Source organism: Lepisosteus platostomus, chromosome 21, assembly GCF_059453375.1.
Source record: "Lepisosteus platostomus isolate fLepPlt1 chromosome 21, fLepPlt1.hap1, whole genome shotgun sequence".
In the NCBI taxonomy this organism is placed as follows: Eukaryota; Metazoa; Chordata; class Actinopteri; order Semionotiformes; family Lepisosteidae; genus Lepisosteus; species Lepisosteus platostomus.
In genome coordinates this window covers 1,589,128-1,609,845 of record NC_142631.1, presented here as the reverse complement: position 1 = coordinate 1,609,845, position 20,718 = coordinate 1,589,128, and the positions used below count along the sequence as shown (strand labels likewise).

Sequence of the window (20,718 nt, the reverse complement as noted above, 5' to 3'; positions counted from 1 at the left end):
TGAAGACTTTAACCACCTGTCTAGAGGGACGGTGAAGTCTGTGACTTCTGGGGGGCTGCTGTGCGTTGGACATCCCTGTACTCATGAGCCCCATCCTTGCTGCTCTGACTGTTGTCTCTCTCGGTGCTGGTGTTCTGTGGGATCTCCGCACGAGTTCTGCAATCACAGGTCTCCTCCTGGCTTCCAGACACTTGCTGCAATTTATTCATCTGTCTTTCCATTTTCAGTAATCCCTTAATCTGCGTCGCCGTGACCTGGAGCTGGAGCCAGAGCACAGGAGAAAAAATACTTATGTCCACAGTTTGGTGTTCATGGGTAGGGGGGTATTTCTGCTTGTGTAGCTGTTGGGGGAGGGTGAGCAAAGTTAAAATCTCATGAAGAACTGAAAACATTTAATGTTTCGCAAGCTGCACTTGGTTTATTTTCAAATCCGTAAGCAATAGCAGAAGATATTAAGAGTTAGTGAGGAGTTTTAAAGCTAGTTTGAAAAGCTTTATTTTGGAAACGAGATTTGCCCTAAAGAAGTAAACTTCTATGTGTATGTGGAGGTTTCCCTTGGTGGCAAATTTACTGCACTGTATTTCAGATGCAAGATCCCTGGTTAATACTTTCGGGGTATGGGACCCAGTCTTCATTATGCTTTAGTGGTATACTCTTATTTTGTGAAGTAAGGCTGCACACAAGCACATGTTTTCTTTCCCAGGGGTGGAGTAATCTGTTATCTCTGTCAGGCCTGTATCTTCCCAGGTCCTCGGCCATCACTCTGGAGGAGGGTTATTTATGACCATTAATCCCCAGTAAGGCCTGGAGCGCTATTTCACTGAACTGAACACTGAATTCTTCCCGGGGGTTCAGAGACAGCAAGGCACTTTAGGGTGATAAGGTGCAGCTTGCAGCTGTTGTCTTCTTTTGGAGACTTTTCTCTCCCATTTTTTTTTTCATTCCCCCCTCCCCCTCCCCCCAGATCTGACTGCACTGTCTCGACGGTTACAGACATGTGCGTGTCCTTTGAGGCCAACACCTTCGCCCCGGCCCAGGCAGCAGAGTCCCTTTACCTCAACAACGGGAACATGAAATAAACCGCAGCAGAGTGCAGAACTCTTGTCAGACGTCATGTGGACGCTGAGATCCCATGAGCACAAGACGGCGTGTCCGAGGAGATGGAAGAATTACAGCGGCGAGCACGTATTCCTCATATGTTAAGTGGAGCTTCATTTGCCTGAAAAATTTGCTGGGGATTTGTCCTGCTTGTCTCTCTGAACTCGGTGTCCAGGGTCTGGCATTCCGTGCTGCAGGAAAACGAAGGTTTATCCCTGAAGTATCCTCTGTCACGCCAGCCTCCCCGCCCGCCTTGCCTGCGATTACCATCCCAGGACGAGTTTCTGCTTGCACTGGATAAACACAATTCTGTATGCAAACCAGCCTTTAGAATAAAACATTTTTGGCTCTGTATCCATTTCCCCTTCTGCATGGGCTGATTTCAGAAGAGCCCTTGCCTGCCTGCGTCTGTGGCGGAGAGCTGTGTCTGACTGTGCACTGTGCAGGTTCCTCCCCTGTGATCGGGGAGGGTGGACAGTCAGGATCTGACCTCTCGGAGTGGACATGGGGAGACCTTACACACTGCAGCCGGTGGAACTGACCAGAGCAGCAGAGCTATCTCCCTTGCCTCTGGGCTTGGACTTCAGCCCTCATTGCTGTTCCATTAGTGCAGTTTAACTTTTTATTTTAATTTTGTCATTATTAATGTTATTACACAGCTAACATACATTGCCAGCCAAGCAGCTAACTTCAAAAAGTATAAATGATTTCCATAATGAACTGATGTAGGTCTCTAACGTTTCAGTTAGAAGATGGTTTTTGCTCTTTTTCTCTGTCTTTTGTCCATCCTTGTGTATGAAGAGTCTCCAGTATAGTGGCGTATTGACGAGACAGGTAAAGGTGATATGCTGGAAAGGAATGTCAGAGATGGCATGTACCTGTCAGTGGTTATTGATTCCTGTGGGCAGGGTTCAGAGGTCAGGGGTCGTGTGGCTGTGGGGTGTGTGTTGGGAGGGGACAGACGAGTACTAGCAGGCACAGATTAGCAGCGGACCCATGAGATGTGCACCAGACAGGGCTCAGAGAAGTTGTTCACTGTCCCGCGATCAGATTTCTTCATGCATCTGGAAGGGGAGGTGGATGAGCGGTTCAGCACCATAAACGCTGAGGTCAAAAGAAAGAATTAATGACAATGTGAGGGGAAATGAAAAAAGATAATAAGCATAAGGATGCCTGAAGGAAGACAATAGAGGACTATTGTTTGTGTAGACAGGTACAGGGATTGTGTGCAGAGATTAATCTTGTTTAAGTCTGTGTAGACAGCAGCTGACAGCTTGTTTCATCACGCCGCGCCCTTCTGTGTTGAGCTTGTGCAGGTAGGTGATGTTGCTTGCAGAGCGCTTGCGGGGTGTTCTGGTAGCGGGGAGTCCCGAGGTGCAGCTCTGGAACATGGCCGACCCAGAGCTGCAGCAGGGCGCGGTCGCGTGCAGCCCAGTGTTCCCCTCACGGTGGAGTCCTGTTCCTCTTCCTCACCGAAACTCTAGACGCCTGGTGCCCGGCTTGTCGTTTTTCCTTTTTCACGTTCACCTGCTGACTGTGGCTACAGCATGGCACATGTGCGGTGACCTTTATTCACCCGTTCCTGTCTTTGAAGAGCCATGTGTTTCTGCCTGTATATCCTCGCGTAACAGCGAGGGGAGGGGCAGGGGGTCTTTGAAAGAGGTCAGGTTCAGTTTAATTCCATTAAAAGAGCTCCAATGTGCCCCTGAGGAAACGAGGTTTCCATGACGAATCAAGGCTGGGCTGTTTCTGTGTACTCCGAGGTAGGGCTGCGGGACCGTAAATCTCCCTGGTGCTCCTGTCTCACCTGCGTTGCTGGCTGGCTGGCTGCAGACCTGGCCCTGCTGTCCCGGTCTGTTGTGGTCCAGCTGCAGGTCCTGCAGTGAACGCTGGAGCCTTTCCCCGCACTGCAGCAGAGATTCTGGGCCTCAACATTTTGGTTAGTGGATTTTTTTTTTTCTTATTCACCCTACGCGTGCATAAAAGAGCACGCTCTAGCGTGTTTTGTCTTTGTAAGAAAAGACACCGCTCCGAAGTGTACCGACGTGAGCTGGGACACAGGAGGGACTGTCCAGGGCTCCCTCGCAAACTGGAGGGTCCTGGCTGCGGACAGCAGGGGCGCTGAAGGGCCGTGGGACCAGATTGACCAATTGGGCGTCGCTGCGGTTCAGGCAAAAGGCCCTGTCGGTGTCTGGTAGGCTCATGGTAGGGAAAAAACCTATCTTTAGTAAACCCAGTCAGAACAAATTATGTCTTTGAGGGATTATTAGATGCTTATGGGGAAAAAAAAACAACCTTCACAGTCCTAATGGCCGTTTCCCCCTGGGATTCTCGTTGCGTAGAATTCATTTCAGCCGCTGTCGATCTGCCCATTAAAACATTTCCCCTGCCGTGGATAATGGACTGCAGATCCAGTGCTTTCAGATGACAATTAAAATAAAATAATCGACTCCCTGGATGGTCTCTGAATAGTACAGCCGCGCTCATTATAACGCGAGCCCCTCTTGGTCCCGTGGTCTGAGGTTTTTCGTCCAGTGCGTGGCGGCGGAAGGAATCTTTTTTGTAGGCCCTGGAAATAATGGAAGCCAGCACGGCAGAGCTGCTGCTTCTTTCTAACTTGTCCGCTTCCTTCGCTCTCACCAGCCGGGACGAGGGCTGCCGCCCTGAGCTCGGCCGGACGTCGCCTTGACGTGAAAGCGAGAGAGCGTTTCATCCGGGTGGCGTTGGTCCCCGAGGGAGGGTCGGTTCGTGTGGCAATAAGCCATATTTTTGTGCACTGCAGTAATTCAAAGAATGGGCTGGAGAATTTGGAGAACTTGGGGATTCCTGACAGTTCCTTGACGAAGGTGTTTTGGGTGCTCTGTAGGAATTCTTGGCACTGCTCTGGCGGTCTCGGGAAGCAGTTATTAGAGCACAGAGAGATGCTTGCTTAGCCCACTACTGGGATGCTCTCTGTCCCCATCTAGATCTGCAGTGGGTCTTTCTGATGAACGTTTTCTGGGATTTACCCAGCCAGGTGTGTCTTACTGATTCTTTTTGGTACAGGAGTATTGTATCAGTAGTACACACACTGCACTAAACGTTTTGTCCAGGCATCTTTACACAGAGGGTTGTGGGAGTCTGGAACACGTTACTTAACTATGTTGTTGAAGCCGATACCCTGACTTCTATCAATAAGATCCTCAGAGCAATGAGCAACCTTACAAACTGAATGACCTCTTGTTATTTGCAGCCTTTCTTATATATTTTTTTACTTGTTGATCCTCTCTTTGCTTTTAATCAGATTTCAATGGAAACTTCAAACGAGGACAAGTTGATCCTTTTCTGTTACAGTTCCTATTGATAGTCATCCAGTTCAGGCTAGGCTTTCCCGGAACACAGGACATTGGAGAAGTAGATACACAGTGCTGGACTGCCGAATCCAAGGCAAGTGGACACTCGCTGATCAGACCCTGCTTGTCACCCTGCAGTGGGGTCATAGGTCAAGCTGCTGGAACCGTTGGCGATATAGGAGAAATTCTGCTGCTGTGGCTCGGCCAGTCTGCTCTGAAGATTTCAAAGAAACAAAACTCTTCACTGCCCTGCTGCATATATAAATGCATAATTGCAGTTATTATGTCATCTGTTTCTATAGTTTAGACTCCAGTAGAATTCATCGAAGGCAAATTGGAGTCTAATTTGGTGAAAAGAGCAACAGCAATCAGACTGTAGAGACTGTGGTTTATATTAATCGCCTCCACCCATCCGCCTAGAGAACTGGCCTGTCATACAGGGACTGTCAGCAGAGTCATTTTCTCCGTGGTCCCTTGATGTCAAGTCTGACAGCCGGCAGGTGGGCTCAGCGGCTCGTTCTCTGGACCGGCTGCCTGGCTCGAGCCTCAGCTTCGACCTGCCGATCGGGCCTGGAGCTGCAATTATACTGCCCTTCCTCACTCGCCCGTCGCGTCCTCAAGGAGCGAATAGTCCTCGGAGCCCATTACTGGCAAAAACTAACAAATGCAAGTTGAATTGAGGTACTTATTTTTTTAAAAAAAGTTCTCATGGGAAGGAATGCCAAGCACATTTTATGAAGGCCCCTCTTCTGTGCAGGAGAAGGCATGCCAAAATACACCGAGCCGGGATCGTGGCAGTTCTCCAAGGCAGGGGGGAAACATGACATTCTGCTGCGTCTCGTTATGCCCAAACGCTGTGGAGTGAAGCTATCAAGAAACGTGGGGGGCTTGTCTGCATGCTGCCTGACTCGCCACAACATTTGTACCCCTAAACGCACAGTGCCAGCTGCCCTCATTTACACACCCAGCGCTAGAATGACACCATATTTCTTCCTCGGTTTTGCAGCGTGAGGTCAACTCGTGCTTTTTTTGTATTCAGCTTCAGTTGTTCGGCAGGTCCCGTCTCAAGTGTTTTCAGAGGGTGAAGATTCAAAACTGGCTGAAGGCAGGGAACCTGACGTCCTCTTTGTACACCAGAGGATGCTGACATTGCGCACACACAGCCTCTGAGACCAGTGCCAGTACTAGAACTACAGCACTGTAAAACTGAAAACTGCAACAGGGCACTGTTTGCTTCTTAGGCTTGGCTCGGTGGTCCTGTGACCAAGGGTAAATTTGTTTCCAGGTGGGTCCCAGCTGAGGCCCAGGCCATTCCCTTTGTCAAAAGAAAGGTACTGAATGAGCAGAGGCCATTTGGGTCACGTAGCTTATTTGGTAGTTAGCAGCTCATAGGGGATCTCGTCCAGATGTTTCTTGAAAAGAAGACAGGCTATCGGCTTTACACCATGGCTGGGAGGGGGGTTGCATCCCATCCAGATGAGACCAGGAGACCACCTGTGAGCAGGCAGAAGCGTGAGGTTGGAGGGGGTACAGGGGGATTGTCTCAGGCGGGTGTGTGCCTCTGTTTTAGCTAAACAGGGGTGTCCTTCATGCCCTGCAGCAGTATCTTTCAAATTTGTTATAGGTTAGGATGCTCATCTATTTACCAAGAGCTCCTCCAACAATTGACGATGAAGCTGGGGACTCCCTTGCATCAGACAGATCGTGCGAGAATGCATGTTAACCCGCATCAGTTTGAATTCAGTATAAAGCTACATGTTTGACAGTGTTTACCGTAAACCGTAATCTTTCGATCGGCTATTATCGTCTGTATTGCTGTAAAAAGAAAAAGCCGTGCCTTGACAGTCTGGTGCAGAAATGGGCCCGGTATTCTGGGAGATCCTCCGGGAGGGAGGCCCTGTGGCTGCTCTCCTCTCCTGCGTCCCAGTGGCTAGTCGTGGGACACACCGGGGGCGGGGGGCTGGCGTCAGTGCTCAGCGGGGAATCCAGTGCTGGTGAGGCAGATGGTCAGAATTAATAATAACGATCAATCATTTTGCGGACACGCCTCTCCTGAGCGCCTAGTGGAGACTGGGTGGAGGACGGCCAGTGAATGGAGTATCGGTAAATGCCAGTTTGATTCCTCATCTGAAGGACAGAGCTTGTAGGGGGATCAAAAACTCTCTCTGTGGGCCGTGTCCACGGTCGAAGGCAGACCAGGGGCTTGGGGTGGGAACCATGGGACTCTTCTGGCTATCGATATCAGACTACTCCTCCCAACATGTTACTGTAATCACAGGCCGTGTGCAGGGTTAGGGTCTGCTGAGCTTGGTATTCGCTGCGTGGCTTCTTGTCGGATTTCATTCTCTTTATTCAGCTCTGGTTTTTCCTCGCTTGCCCACGTGTTTGAAAAGGAAATCAATTTGGAAGGATAAGTCTAACCTGAATTTTTTTTTTCTTGGGTATTCACCGACCATCGGGCATTGCAGTAAAGTAGAAGACACTCGTTTTTCACTTAGCTGCTGTTTGATTAGCTCATGGAGCTGCTGCAACATGGTATAGACACGTGAGGACTGGAACATTTCCGTCCCCCAGCAGCCGAGACAGGCATGACGGAGTCACTGTGACTGTCGGCTGTGCCTCAGAAACACCCACACAATGTCCAGACGAGGTCCGAAATGAGTGTAGCTGCTGGGCCCTTTGTTCGGGGTGAGTAATTGGCCTGCAGGGGAGGATAGGAGTGGGACAGGCAGCTGTACTTACCTGGACCTCAGCAGGGCCACTCCGGCACGGACCAGCATGGACACTGCTCACAGACTACAGCGTGACTGTGCCGATTTGGAAGCCCAGAGCGTTCTGGTTACTTAAACCTCTGTGCCGTAACCATGCTCTCACTTAAGTGCTGGTGGAGAAGTCTGCCCTTCCTGCAAGCTGCAGGCCACAGTCTTCCAAAATTAACAAGAACTGGTGTGAATCGGGGTGAAGTTCTGTTTGCATCTCCTTTCATTATTGGGCGAGACCCATTTAAGCCTTAGTTCAATCGGCCCGGGCCCTGAGCTGAGCTTCTGTGTTGCAGCCAACTGTTTTGCTCCTCTCTGCAGAGGAAGTGGATTTGCTGGAGCAGATTTCCTCCCAGGCTGTGAACAACAGTGACGTGTCCCTGGCTGAGGATGAGCAGAAGTGCCCGGTGCTGCACATCGGCCAGTACGCCACGCTGAGCCTGCCCACGCACCACGCTTTCGGACCAAGGTGAACTTTCCTCTTTGTGCCACCCCCTCCCCCTGTCTATTCACGCTTTCCTTCTCTGGGCTTCTTTACGGTCTTAATGCACTGATCCAGGCGTGGGTTCAAGGTTGTGAGCTGGTTTCCTGCCTGTGTGTCCAGCTTCGCGGATGAGTTCAGTGTGCTGCTGGAACTGAGGAGCGCCCTGCGAGAGGACACCAGTGTCCTGACCCTGCTCGACCACGGCGGCCACATCCTGCTGCAGATCAGACTGAACCCCTACACTCTGACCTTCGTCACCACCAGCAGGCGGGACTACGAGTGAGTTCCCAGTAGCCCTCCAGCGGGGATTTTTATGGGCAGTTTATAGTATCGCTGGCATTTAAGTTCTTGAAGTCTTGTGCTGAAATCAAAAGGTGTTACACGATGTGACATCACGGTATTCTTCCCTCTGAAAATAAAATATCCCAAGTTCCACTCTCATAGACTTGATGCATTCAGGAAGACGGAGGCTAGATAATTAGTCTCTACTGTGGTCCTGGAGCCTGACCACAGCTCTGTCTTCCCCATCTCAACCTCTCCCTCCTCTCCAGGTTCCCCGTGGGCGTGCTGGCGGACGGGGAGTGGCACCGCGTGGCCCTGGGCGTGTCGGCGCGGCGCCTGGAGCTGTTCGTGGACTGTGCCCTGGTGGAGGGCGTGGCCTGGAAGAACTACTTCGGCATGGGCATCGCCACCGACGGGCTGCTGATGGTCGGGGGGATCGTCGAGACCTTCGAGACGCCCTTTGAGGTGAGAGCCCTGGGAAGACTCCTTCACGTGTGCAACACCCAGAGAAGCCATGACTCCGCACAAAGGAGATGCTGAACGCTGCTTGTTTGGATAATACACTATATACGCAGAAACCTCCTTACAGAGTGCAGCCTGAGGCAAGGCTTTGCTGTATCGCGGATAGAAATGGTCCACACGCTGCACTGAAACTGGTCACATCTATCTGGTGAGCTACACTGCCAGCGTGATCTTAGAACGTCATGCAGTCAGGCGTGCTCCCTGCAGATCATAAACCTAATGCCTCCAAAACATGGTCCTTGAGAACTGTTTCTGCTTCAAAGGGCAGGAAGGATCATGTAGCTTCTTTACCACTCGATGGCAGCAAAGACAAATGAATCCCAGTATGAAATAGTCGTCGTGCCCATGGCCCACATGGTCCACAGCATGGGCACCGGTCTGATTTAACCCAGTAGATATTGAGCTGCGGTCAGTAGGACACCAACAAAATTACACTAAAAACATAATTTAACAATAAAAAGTACATCATTTCAGGATTCTAGGAAACAGAAGAGCTGTGTCCTAGATTTTATGATTATCCATTTGTATTTTGGAATAAAGTGGCTGCTACTTCTTTTATTGTCTTGGGTCTAAACTCCTGCCACAACATGTCTTTTTCCGTCCACGCATCCTGGTCTCAATTTCTTGGCCGTGCAGCTTGCAGGGCCGAACAGCACGCACTTTCTATGTGTCCTTAATCCCAGCCTGTAAATCAAAGGGTGATAAATATTTCACCCTGTCGTGAGCTACCTTGAGCATCTTGCAGCTCAGACTTGAGATCTGATCTCTGATGAACTCCAGAGCTCCTCTGGTCCCCGGTGGTGCAGGAGTGTGCCCTGTCTGCTCCCCCTCTCGCACTGACCCCGTCACGCAGTGCAGGACAGCCGGGATTAGCACACCGTAAAACGTCCAAAGCCGCGACGGGACAGCTGGCAGCGATGATCTCCGGAAATTGCAGTGCAAACTGTTTGAACATGATGTCGATTTTTTTTTTTTTTGAACTCCGGACTGGTGCTGAAAGGTTTGTGATGGGTGTTCGGGGGGGGGGGAGGGGGCAGAGACAGCCGTGCGCCCTGAGGAGAGGAAGAAGCAGAATGAGAAACGTGTAAACGCGTCTCGGGCGAAGTTTCCTGCTGGCGTGGAAACATCGTGTCCCAGCGGTATGTGGACTCACGCACGGCCTCTTGGGCCGCTTCCTCTCTGAAGGGTGAAGTTGTTCAGAGAGTGGAAGCTGCTGAATGCATGGCCCCAGTGGCCTGAGACGGCAGGCCCTGCCTCCTGGTGCCAAAGGAGTGACGGAGGAAACCGCACAAACCTGACATCCATTCCTGCAATGCCCCCTCAGTCCTGCCCCAGCACCACAGCCACCGGCAAAGGTGGCAGAAAGGCAGCGGGAGTTTTAAAAATGTCTGGTGCACGAGGCGTGGCGACGGAAGGGGTACTCGTTCGACCTCTTTGTTTCACCGCGAGGATCCCATCAAAGATCTTGGTGGCTTGCTTGGACGCCAGCCAAACAGCGCTGCTTGCTCCTCCCCGGCAAAATGGGGCGAAGAAGAGATCGAGGTGGGAAGATGCGATCACTGGTCACCTGCTGTCCAGGCTCGCTTGGGGAGCTCACTGGGGGACCAGTGCAGTTAATGATGCGCTGGATGAGATCACTGGATCAATTACAACTACTAGCAGCCAACCAACGAGCTATAGTATAGGTTTTATTTAAAATTGCGACTTGTCTTGGTATCTTATTAGACACTTAGTGACGTCATTTGAATGGAAAATGATTTAATGAAAAGTCATTACTCATGGATGAGTTGGGGTTCTCCATGATTCTACAGGCCTGCAGGATTCAGCATCATTACTTAACAGGTGGGATGGCAAATTTGCTTTTGGCATATTGAAGCTGCATGCGTTCAGGCTAGTCAGAGTCTGTAGTCCCTGCTAAGTGACCTTAGAAAGTTTTTCTCAGGAGCTTGGTTTTTTTTTGCCATTTGACTGTGATAGAACCATAGTTCTACCGTGATTTTACTCCTCAAGTCGGTCATGGTTCCCTGTGGTGTGCACCGGTCCCTTATCGTGCCTTCCTGGGGCCCGTGTGCTCACCGCGCTGCACCCCGCCCTGGTCAGCACCGCTTCCCCTTCTTCTCCCAGGGGTCTTTGCGGCAGATGACCTTTGTGATGGGCGACCCAGATGCTGCCCGAGAGCACTGCGCCCTCTACCTCCCCATCTGCGGGGGGGTGTCTCCCAAGCCCCCTCGCTCCCCCAGGATCCCCAACACGCGCGGGCTGGAGGTAAGCACCGCATTAATAGTGATGATGATGATTCTTTACACTTATATAGCGCTTTTCTGGACACTCCACTCAAAGTGCTTCACAGGTAATGAGGGCTCCCCTCCACCAGCACCAATGTGCAGCCCCCACACCAGCTATCAGCTATCATGAGAGCAGAGTGATGGAGCCAGTTCAGAGATGGGGATTATAAGGAGGCCGTGATTGGTAAGGGCCATTGGGAAATTTGGCCAGGACGCCGGGGTTACACCCCTACTCTTTTCGAAAAACGCCCTGGGATTTTTAATGACCACAGAGAAGTCAGGACCTCGGTTTTAAGTCTCATCCAAAGGAAGGCACCTTATTTTATAGCAGCTGGTTATATTGCCCTGCAACTCACAACTGGCAACCCACTAAACCTAAGGACATTACATTAGCATTGAGTTGCCATAGCAACTTTCAAAACCAGTTTCAGGTGTTTTTTAATGCACTGCTGATACGTTTTGATTGATTACCTTATTTTTTCCCCCATTTGTTATTTGTCTGTTTGTGCAGGATCCAGTGCTGTCCTCTAACCATCTTGAAGACTTGTTGGAGAACTCTGGAAGCTCCACTGACATTGAGGGTCTGTTCATAGTAAGTAGAACAGAAGAACAAACAGATGTGCAGCTGTAAAATTAATATCTAGACACATCAAATATTAATTTCGCAAAGATTGTTCCACTTAAGCATGACCTGTCTGCCTTCCCAGGTAACGTTTTCAATAAGCTGCTTGTTCCTACCCACCTCCCAGCCACGTCTCACAGCACGACAGTGGGTTTGCACAGAGGAAAACAGCTCTTCAGGAGTCAAAGGCATAAAAAAAGTTAGAAAATATGGGAAAATTAAACACCGATGTGGCTTTAAACAGATGTATTGCTGACCCCAACTGCTTCCTCATTTGTCCCAATAAAGCCGTTATTTCATTTCCTAATGGGGAGAAAACCTATAATTAATTATCACCGTGGGATCGCGGTAGGAGCAGTTTTTGAGCTCGGCACAACAGTGACCGGCGCCTGGCTGAGAAAGAAGAGTTTCACCGATGGGGCTGGGTGAGGGAAGACACTGTTTCACTCCTTTCACCCTCCACCTCACGGGCGGGGCTCCACTCCTCACACTGGGTCGGGTAGAACTTGGTTCTGCTTCTTTGAAGGGGGTTGGCCAGCGTCTGCAAGGGCGCCGTGGGGGCTCTGTGGCCCAGGTGTCGCAGGTCGCGTTTCCATGCCCACAGACCCGGGATCCGATCCTCGGGATCGCAGGGGATCAGCCGCCCAGGTCTCTCCCCGCTTGCTGGCGAACAGCAACTCGCACGAGCTGTGGGGCGCCGTCTTGCGTGCAGCAGTTTCGGCAAGTGCGGTCACTTCAGTTTCCCGACTGAAAACTGCTGGCTCTGTGGGGGGGGGGGCTCTGGGGAAGCACGAGTACGTGGGGGGGGGCACCGCCAGAGAGGAGAGTTTTGAAACAGCTGGGGTTCCAAAAATGGGTGAGTACAAGGCGTACAAGGCTTGCAGTTCTCAAGGGTCTGTGTTTTTCCTCTTCCAGCAAAAATAGTACATTATAAGTGAGCAGCCTTGCTGCAGAGACATTCTGGCTTTTGCACAAAGACCAGCTGAAAACCAAGTGGAAAAAATATCAATTTGGGGGATGTTAGCCATTCCCTTTCCTGTTTTTTGAAGTATTTCTTCAAGAATGCCAGTGTCCAATGTGGTACACTTTTATGAACTCAAACACAGAATAATAAATCAGGTCGCTCAGTCTGCACTTCAGCATTGCCATTTGTTATCACTAATGCCTGCCCCCTTGGGGATGTCGGACAGTGGAAACGTTTCCAGCCCTCCACTGGGGTTACTGTCCGCCTGCAGTTAAGCTCTCCACCAGAGGCACGCAGCTGGGGGCCTGAGTTCTCCAGTCTGAACAAATGTGGCCCAAGCGGGCCATCAGGCCATGCTTCAGAAACCTTGCGTACATGTTTGTTGTTTTAAAACCTCAGGCTCTGTTTTTGTACTCTTAACAGCACAGTCTGTCAGTGTTTTCAGTAGTGCAGGGATGTTCTCTTTTTACTTAATGATTTGAAATGGTATTTTGTACTCCTGATGAACTCGGACAGAACTTGTCAGGTTAACATGCAGAGCAATGGAAATGTTTGCTTAGCTGCAGATTCTGATCTAGCCAGGATTCTCTTTCTTGTTGTGGCACAGAACCTGGTTTAGACTTAACAATACGAGTGGCCACAATCACCGGGGTAATATGTAATCCTGCTTGCCCAGGGGCTGATGGGGACTGTGCCTGCTGAAGTGTGACTCAGACAGCTGCTGGGAGGAGATAGTCACTGCGCAGTCCAGCCAGATGTTGTTAGCTGACTGTTCCTTGGCCAGTCTTTGTAGGAGCCAGATGTGGTCACGTTCACGGAATGTGATTTACATAGTGATCGCTAGTTTGAAACCAGCCTGTTCCTCGCAAGAGTTCCCTGGGGTGAACAGGCAAAGTCTTTCTGCAGTTGTGCCATGATTTGTCATGCCTGTGCCATGGCGCTGACTTTGCTTTGCCACGGTGGTCCACGGTTCAACCCCTGGTCTGCGGTACCTTTCTGTGCTTCTGCTACAGTGCCCTCTGCAGGCTTTCAGAAAGGATGGCTTTTTGGGTGTGTTCCTGATGTTGATGTTGTAAAACCAACATTTAATTAAAGTGCCTGTAACATTTCTTTAAATGTAAATTATGCATAATGTATTTTTGTTTGTTGAATCCAATCCAAATAGGAGTAAACATCAACGTTGAAATGTGCAGATTCCAGCTGCTGCCTGACTGCCGTGTGTTTCTTTAAAAAGAATGAGGCTTTCCATTGTGGCAGACGAAATCCATTTTCATTCAGAAAGCACTTCCTGCTATTCAGAAAGCACTTCCTGCTATTCCTGAGTGAGGAGGCGCAGGAGGTAATACTGCGGAATGAACTGGTCATCCAACCACCTAAGTTCTGCTTGCGGAGATGTAAGATTTCATCTTCCCGGTTTCTTTAAATGCTGCAATTGCTAGCTGTCTGTGGCTATACACTGCATGTCCCTTCATTGATTAGGAGGGTAGCTAACAGTCCCAATATTTCATTCAGTCAGGACTCTACCATTCCTTTTAAAGCCTATAGTGCTCTCATTACAGGACACATGCAGCACATCTACTGTATGTTTAAATCTAGGACTCAGGAGTGTTCTGTACGTAGTTGAAAATAGTAGAGCTTTTAACATGAATGATGAGGTGCTAGTGTATTAGGGGGGAAAAAACTCTTGACTTGGCATGTGGTTAATGTGCATCTCGGGTCAGAGGTCAAGGTTGAAAATGTCAGCCAGAGAGTTTTGCTAAAGCTGCAGACTCTTTTCATTTGAAATTGTTCTAACAGACTGATGAATACAGACACTGTACAGTTATTTTTCAGGCTAGTTCAGGGTTCAGATGTGCTCACAGATTTTCATTTTTTTTCCCCACTCTGACATCATGCAAAATCTCTCATTGAGAAAATAACCATGTGGCTTCGTCACTAGCACATCCGAAGCCTTTCCAGGGCGACTCTGCAGTGAAAGAGATATTATGTTTAAGATTTTGATTTAAAAACACTTTTTAAAACCACTTAAAAGTGCGTGCGTTTCGGTTCAGATGTGCTCTGCCACAGAGCAGGAAGTGTTAGAACATGCAAGATGTCAGCTCTGGGCCCCTGGATCTGCTTGAAGCACTGACAGAAAGGTCATGGGCAATAGTGAGAGCGAGGCCTTTTCGCTCTGCCGTGCTAATTGACTGATAATTGTGTTAATTGACCCTCTCCGGGGTTCTCCCTGGGTGCATTAAGAGCAAGAGGGTGGCGATCCGTGGTGCAGGACAGGCCTAATTCCTGCAGCCGCTCCATGAGCTGTGAGGTAGGATACAGGGGTTAGAGCTGTGTGCCGGCTGCAAAAAACGAGCAGAGGTTAATTCCACATGGAAAAGTAGAGGGTAAAAGAGCAGTGTTTCAATGGAGCCTCTTCAGATGCGTCATACTGTGATTTTATGCCAAAAGGTATTAAGAATATAACAGTGAGTACTAAACCCAAGAGCATTAATAACACTTTGGATGCCTTAGTATATGTTCTTGTATTACTGTCTTATAGCCCCAGGAGTTACATTTCTGTCTTTTTTCCATGCCTCTGGGACTCTGAATGTACTGCAAATCAATTTATAATACTGACCTTTGTATAATAGTGTTTTTTTACTGGAGCAACACGATTTTTTGAAGACTAGGCATTTTTTGGCTCAGTAATTTTGGACAAGTGTGCGTCTCCAGCTGAGATCTAACTTTGGTCCTGTCAAGGGCAGCTGGTGAAGACCAGAGGTTAAGGGTCAAAGCCAGACGCAGGTGCAGCAACTAATTGATTTAGTATCTGCAAATTGAAGCCTTCCAGGAAGATTGCTGTAAAAAACAAATTGTATACCTGGGAAAATAGCTTTCAAGAAATGTTCACTGAGCCCACATAGTGTCAGTTTTATCTGCACAGGTTGGGCAATATACAGGCTTGTAGTTATGTCAGCATTTAGTGGCATCTTGTACATCATGCAAGGATGGGAAATGTCTCAATTTCAGTTTTCTTTACTTTCACCTGGTTTGGTTTTAAATTGTGGCAGTGAGAGTGTTTTTAGAAGTTCAAGAGGGAAAATGACAGTAAATTATCGTAATGGTACGTGTGGGGTCATGGCCAGAAAATGAGATAATCGGAGCAATTTTAGTTACAGTGCTTTAAGCTGGGAGGTGGTGCAGTTGGAATTATTTACTGTTTCTGGTTTTCAGAGCTTGCTTTTCTGGGAGCTCATGTGACACACAGACTGCTCTCCGCACCCTCAGGGCTCTTATACAAGTTACAGCAGAGCACTGTGTCACACTGCAGCCACCGGGGCTGAGTCAGGCTGCAGCTTACAGAGCAGGGAGAGCGAGGCTGGAGGCCAGGAGCTTCGGCCAGGGAGTACAGCTCTCAAAGAAGGGAGTACACAAAATACTGTTTGGCCATAGTCGTCACCTCCCATGTAGAGAAAGGCCGTTGGAAATGAATAAAGAAGAGAAGGAATATTAATCTCAGTGCCACGGCAAGAAGCATGAAACCTGGCAATACAGTATGTAAATTATTTTGATGCAGTGCAGAAAGGGACAGTGCTTTCTTCTAATAAAGAACAGTTTTTGATGCCAGGTCTGTTTTAAGCAAATTTAATTACAGATCGTAAATGAGAGTTGCACTGGGCATCGGAAGTTGTGTTGTTGCTGCCTCGTGTCCTCTGGATGTTTGTGCCTGTCATTAATGCCTGTGACCTGAGGAGGTCAAACTTATAATTATGCATCCACAGGCTGTAATTTACTGGAACCCACCAGAGCTATATAAGTAAGATTGTCTGCAAAGGGAAAAGAGAAGAGACAAATGTTGCTGTGTCAGTAAATTAACCTTTTTTTTTTTTACACTGACTTAACATTCTAATTTTACAGAATTGGAAACATGGAAAGTCTGTCTAATGGGAAACATGTTTGAAGTATTGTGAAGGTCATATTGCCGTGCATGATTGTAATAATTTTGTGGGAGGACAAGATCTGGAACCCATTAGCCTGTGTGGATCCCAGCGAGTAGGAAGTTTATTTGCAAACTTCTCTGTAATAGGTGGTGCCGCTTTGCACTACTGGGCTGCCTGGAAGGCTTGAATTTGGAACAGTGATACTGTGGTTTTTAAGTATTATACAAAACATTAACTAATCCTTCCTGTTCTATTAGAAGACTGTGCATTTTTGGATGCTGTTCTGCCGCTGAGTGGCGAATTCTGTTCCTTCTGAATGCTGCCATTAAAAGATAAAATGAGAAGACTCAAAATTTTTTTTTTAACACTACGCTTTTATCTGGCTACGGCTCCAATCCCTGGCCCTTGGCTGGGATTTATATACAGTAGGCTGCAACATTTCTTTTTGTCATAGTCTGGTCTCCGCCGACTGGGTGTAAATGTTAGTTTATTCCTGCACTGAGTGTAGCCAAGCCTGTCCCAGCATACCGCAGTCTCATAGGCTGCGTTCTCCACTTGGTTATGAGATGATGTCACAGCAAGGTTCTGGCCCTGCACACAGTGAAATTTCTTAACACATTCCCAGAGGAAAAGAGTTCGAATCTCCTAAACGCATGGATTTCCCTTAATGGATGGAGGGCATGGATTGCAGAAATTTTTAAAAAAAAAATCAAACCGCCTTCCAGCAGGTCTCGGATTGAGCAGTGTTTATGAAAAACAACAGGGGAGGCTTCAGGGGGGCGGAGGATGGGTCGCGCGGCGTGAAGTCGGCTGCAGGGCACCAGCCCTGCCCCGTGCCGCTGTCCGTGGGGGTGCACAGGGGGTGTTGCCAGCAGGGCAGGGCCGTGTATCTGGGAGGTGGGCAGGGCTAGGGGGTGCGGCCGAGCCCAGGAGGGTGTGCCCCACGCTGTGGGAGAGAGAGGGAGGGTGGGAGCGGGTTCCCAGACGGCGCAGTCCCCGTCTGTCTCCCACAGCCATGAGGAGCCCCGCTCAGCCGCTCGGCTGCCTGCTGCTGTGCCTGCTGTGCCTCCGCGCGCTGGGACAGGTAGGGCCGGCCTCCGCCTGCTCGCGCCCTGCCACACAGCGGGGGGAGCCCCTCGCTGCACCTGTGCCCACAGTTAGACCAATTCCACTGTCTTCTTCGGTTTTCGCGACTTGCGCCTCATTCTTTTCAAACGTGTCCACAGAGAAATGTTGTTTTGGTTCCATACTGTGTTCCGCACTGAGGAACTGTGTGCTATTGTCAGTGCTCTTAGGAGTTTGTTTTCTTCTCTTGCTCTTATTGTGATTTCACTCTGATTCGGTGGATAACACCATGGTATAGGACAGTACACCCTTGGAAGGTTAGTTTCTTATGATTCTAGTTTGTGGCTATGTTATGCATTTTACCTTTTATTATTCTTGTACTAGTTTTTATGATGTAGAATGTTTCAATCTTCTGACCTAAAGGTCCGTGCTGATGTATTGTATAGTTTACGTACATGTACGCGTGCTCGTGCTTAATGCAGGCGTGTTTTCTTGTTTTCCAAGCATGATCTCATTCAGCGCTGGTTACTGTTGTAGAATATCAACAGGTGCTGTGTTGCTATAATCACTTGACGGAGTGTTCTTTCCCATTTCTGTCAAGACATCCAAATCTACAGTAGGCATGTTTAGATCATTCATTCCTTTTCTGTAATTAAGGTTGTTTCATCGTTGAGATGCATGAAGTGCTAAAAGGGTTGTGTACCTGTTTTTTTTTTACAGTATGTTTTCTATAATCATTCTTTAATTATGCGTTTTTTTTGGAATGTCATGCGTGCAAATTTTAAGTGCATCACTGAGGGGCATGCATCTTGCAAAACAAAAGGGTTCATGCTTGTCCTTACAAAGGACCGGACAGTTTGATGTACCGGGGTAATTCTCTCATTTCATGCCAATTTTGTTTTCATCCCTTTGTGTATTCACATTCATTTAGACAGGAAAACACGTATATAAAATCAGAATTCTGTTCTGTTGTCAGAATTCCTTTTCTCATTGTATGAAGGGCTTTAGGTTTTATAGTGTTCCCCATGTTGTATCAGAGATCGCAAAGTGAGCAAACACCTGAGAGAGGTTGATGACTGGTGCTTTAGCATTACAGCCTGTTATGAGAAAATTGCTGACTCGTGCAGTGTAGTGTGCTCACAGCCTTCCTGTCTTCCTGTGACACAGCAGACAGGGCTGTCCGAGACCCCCGTTCTCAAGGATGCTAATGGGCAACCAAGTACAGTCTACTGTGACAGGCTGAACCCCTGCATTCTGACGTATGTTTGTCCAGCTGCCCGAACAGAAACACCGTCAGCTAAGATTACAGTCATACCTGGGTGTTTCCTGTGATTTATAGAGCTCGCCATTTCTTCAAGTCAGGTCGGCCCACTCAGTACAGACAGTGCCCTGCCTGCGGTGTGCTTCTGAGCTTTTCGATGTGGTGCTCAACCGTGGATCGGAGACGTTCGGATATCGGTGTCTACCCTTTATCCCTTTAGGCAGAGAAGAGAAGCCTAGTGAAGCCATATGAGTGGGGTGGGCAGCATTGACGTGCACTGGCTGCCAAGGAACTATTAAAGGTTAATTCCACTCTGATTGGAGCCAGCCTGCTTGCACACCTGAACAAACCCTGCAGAGCCGACAAAACATCTTTCTCCCGTGTTTCAGTGTAGAATTAACCTCCTCTTGTTCCTGATGGAACAGCTGCTCCTCTGATGTCAGCAGAACCACCTCTATTCCAAGCCAGGCTGTGTTGCTTAAGTCACCCCTGACCCCCCTCCCCATGCCCAAAGCAAGCGGAGTGCCAGCCGTTTTAGCGGAGAGACTGAGCCACAGGCCCTGGCTGGCCCGGGGTCCCCCCACCCCCTCTCCGACAGGAGGCACGGCTGCAGCACGCCAGGCCCACCGGTGCGCCCCCGGCCTTTGTTCCCCCGACATTCCACTGCCGGCGCCTGCGCTTCTGATGCCGTCGGCAAAGCCCGGGGCGTGGCGGCCTGTCGCAGCGAGATCGAGTCGGGCTCCAGCCTCTGTTCCCTTGCTTTCCGGAGCCTCGTCAGCCTGAGTCTAGGACACGAAACAGGTGTTGGAATATATGACATCATGTTCCGGGAGGCGTGACAGATGTAGCAGACGTACACTGAGTAGCCGGTAACAGTTGTTGCATGTCGAACGGCGCAGTGCGTTATTCACGCTGCCGGTGCAGGTGCCGAGAGACGCCTTTCCCCGTTTTTCAGTCAAGCCGGAGCATTTACGAAGTGTCGGAAATCCAGGATCCCTTGTTGCCCAGGCTGCTGGGGTTAGAGATGCACGTGATTCTGCGCAAGGTGCTTCTGCAAGTGCTTTTCGTGCAGGAGCAGGGTGTCCCCCTCGAACACCCCGCAGCGGAGACAGACAATGGCCTTGCAGTTCTCGGCCAAATACGTCTTCTGCTCCTCTTAAGGCAGGTTGTCCCATTACTCTTGTAGCGACAGCCTGTTTTCTGTTGCTTCACTGGTGCTTGCAGATGTTGCTGACGTGTTGTCTCTGTAGACATTTGTTCCCTGTGGCACCGGGAAAGCAGTCCAGAAGGATTTTGAAACTCTTTGTTCAGTTTCTTAATCAATGTCAGCTTAATAAAGTCAAAATTCTGTTCTCACCCATTCTGAACTCAAAGTAAAGCTTTTTAAAAAGTTTAGTATTTCATTCATCTGCTTTGTCAGACATCTTTTTCCGACGCACTTAATACTTCTCTATTATAGCACCTCCAGGGCACATTGTTTAGGGATGACGTACTGTATTTGAGTATTGTTCATCTTAGGATGGAAGTAAAACACTTGATCTGAGTTCAGGCATCTTTTTAAAAGGGCTGGACTGTTGCAATAAACTGCTATTCTCAGCTTAACTCCAACACAAACTGCAAAGTCAGGACTTAAAAAGGGGCTCTTAAAGGGAGACCTTTGGCTTAAGTAAACTGCTGTTACAGTTTATAAAAGGTGAATGACGGGGCTGTCTGGAGGACTACTTCAAGACCAGTCATGAAGGAAGGTTTCAAGCTCACACGTGAAATCTAAGAGGACTGTCAAACTATATTGTTAAAATGGATTCTCTGGGTTTCTTTTGGAGGAGATTCGTAGATCAATACAGTATGTGCCCCAGCAGCCTCGGAAGCTAGAGAGACCGCGTTTCTTCCTTTTGTGTTTAACATTTCTTACAAGCAGATGTTCTTTGTTCTGGGTCAAGTATCCAGTATGCTTTGGACAGGCTCACCACTAGCAAACTGCTGCTCTGAGCAGAGAGTGACCCATTGCCACCCGCTCGCGAGGTCGACGCGGGGGGGTTTAGCAGTGCATGACTGTTCCAGCACGGCCGCCACCTGACTGTAGTTACACTTTCTAAATGCAATTAACTCTTTGATGTTCGGAGG

At 49.0% G+C, this 20,718-nt stretch overlaps 1 protein-coding gene across 3 annotated transcripts in view; it reads left to right on the top strand.

Annotated features, from left to right (window-relative positions):
• LOC148643817 (uncharacterized) overlaps positions 1–20,718 on the top strand; it is an 85,359-nt gene that overhangs the window by 15,949 nt on the left and 48,692 nt on the right. For 2 of the 3 annotated variants that reach the window (XR_015928898.1, XM_088614954.1), the window contains exons 2-6: positions 7,511–7,658; positions 7,794–7,952; positions 8,225–8,420; positions 10,602–10,742; positions 11,274–11,354. Coding sequence is in view for 2 of the 3 variants with exons in the window: in XM_088614954.1 (XP_088471080.1) it covers positions 7,511–7,658; positions 7,794–7,952; positions 8,225–8,420; positions 10,602–10,742; positions 11,274–11,354 (725 nt within the window). In the remaining variant the exon portion in view is untranslated. Of the gene's footprint in view, positions 1–7,510; positions 7,659–7,793; positions 7,953–8,224; positions 8,421–10,601; positions 10,743–11,273; positions 11,355–17,246; positions 17,353–20,718 lie in introns of those variants that run through there. The other variant, XM_088614955.1, reaches the window with a different exon arrangement.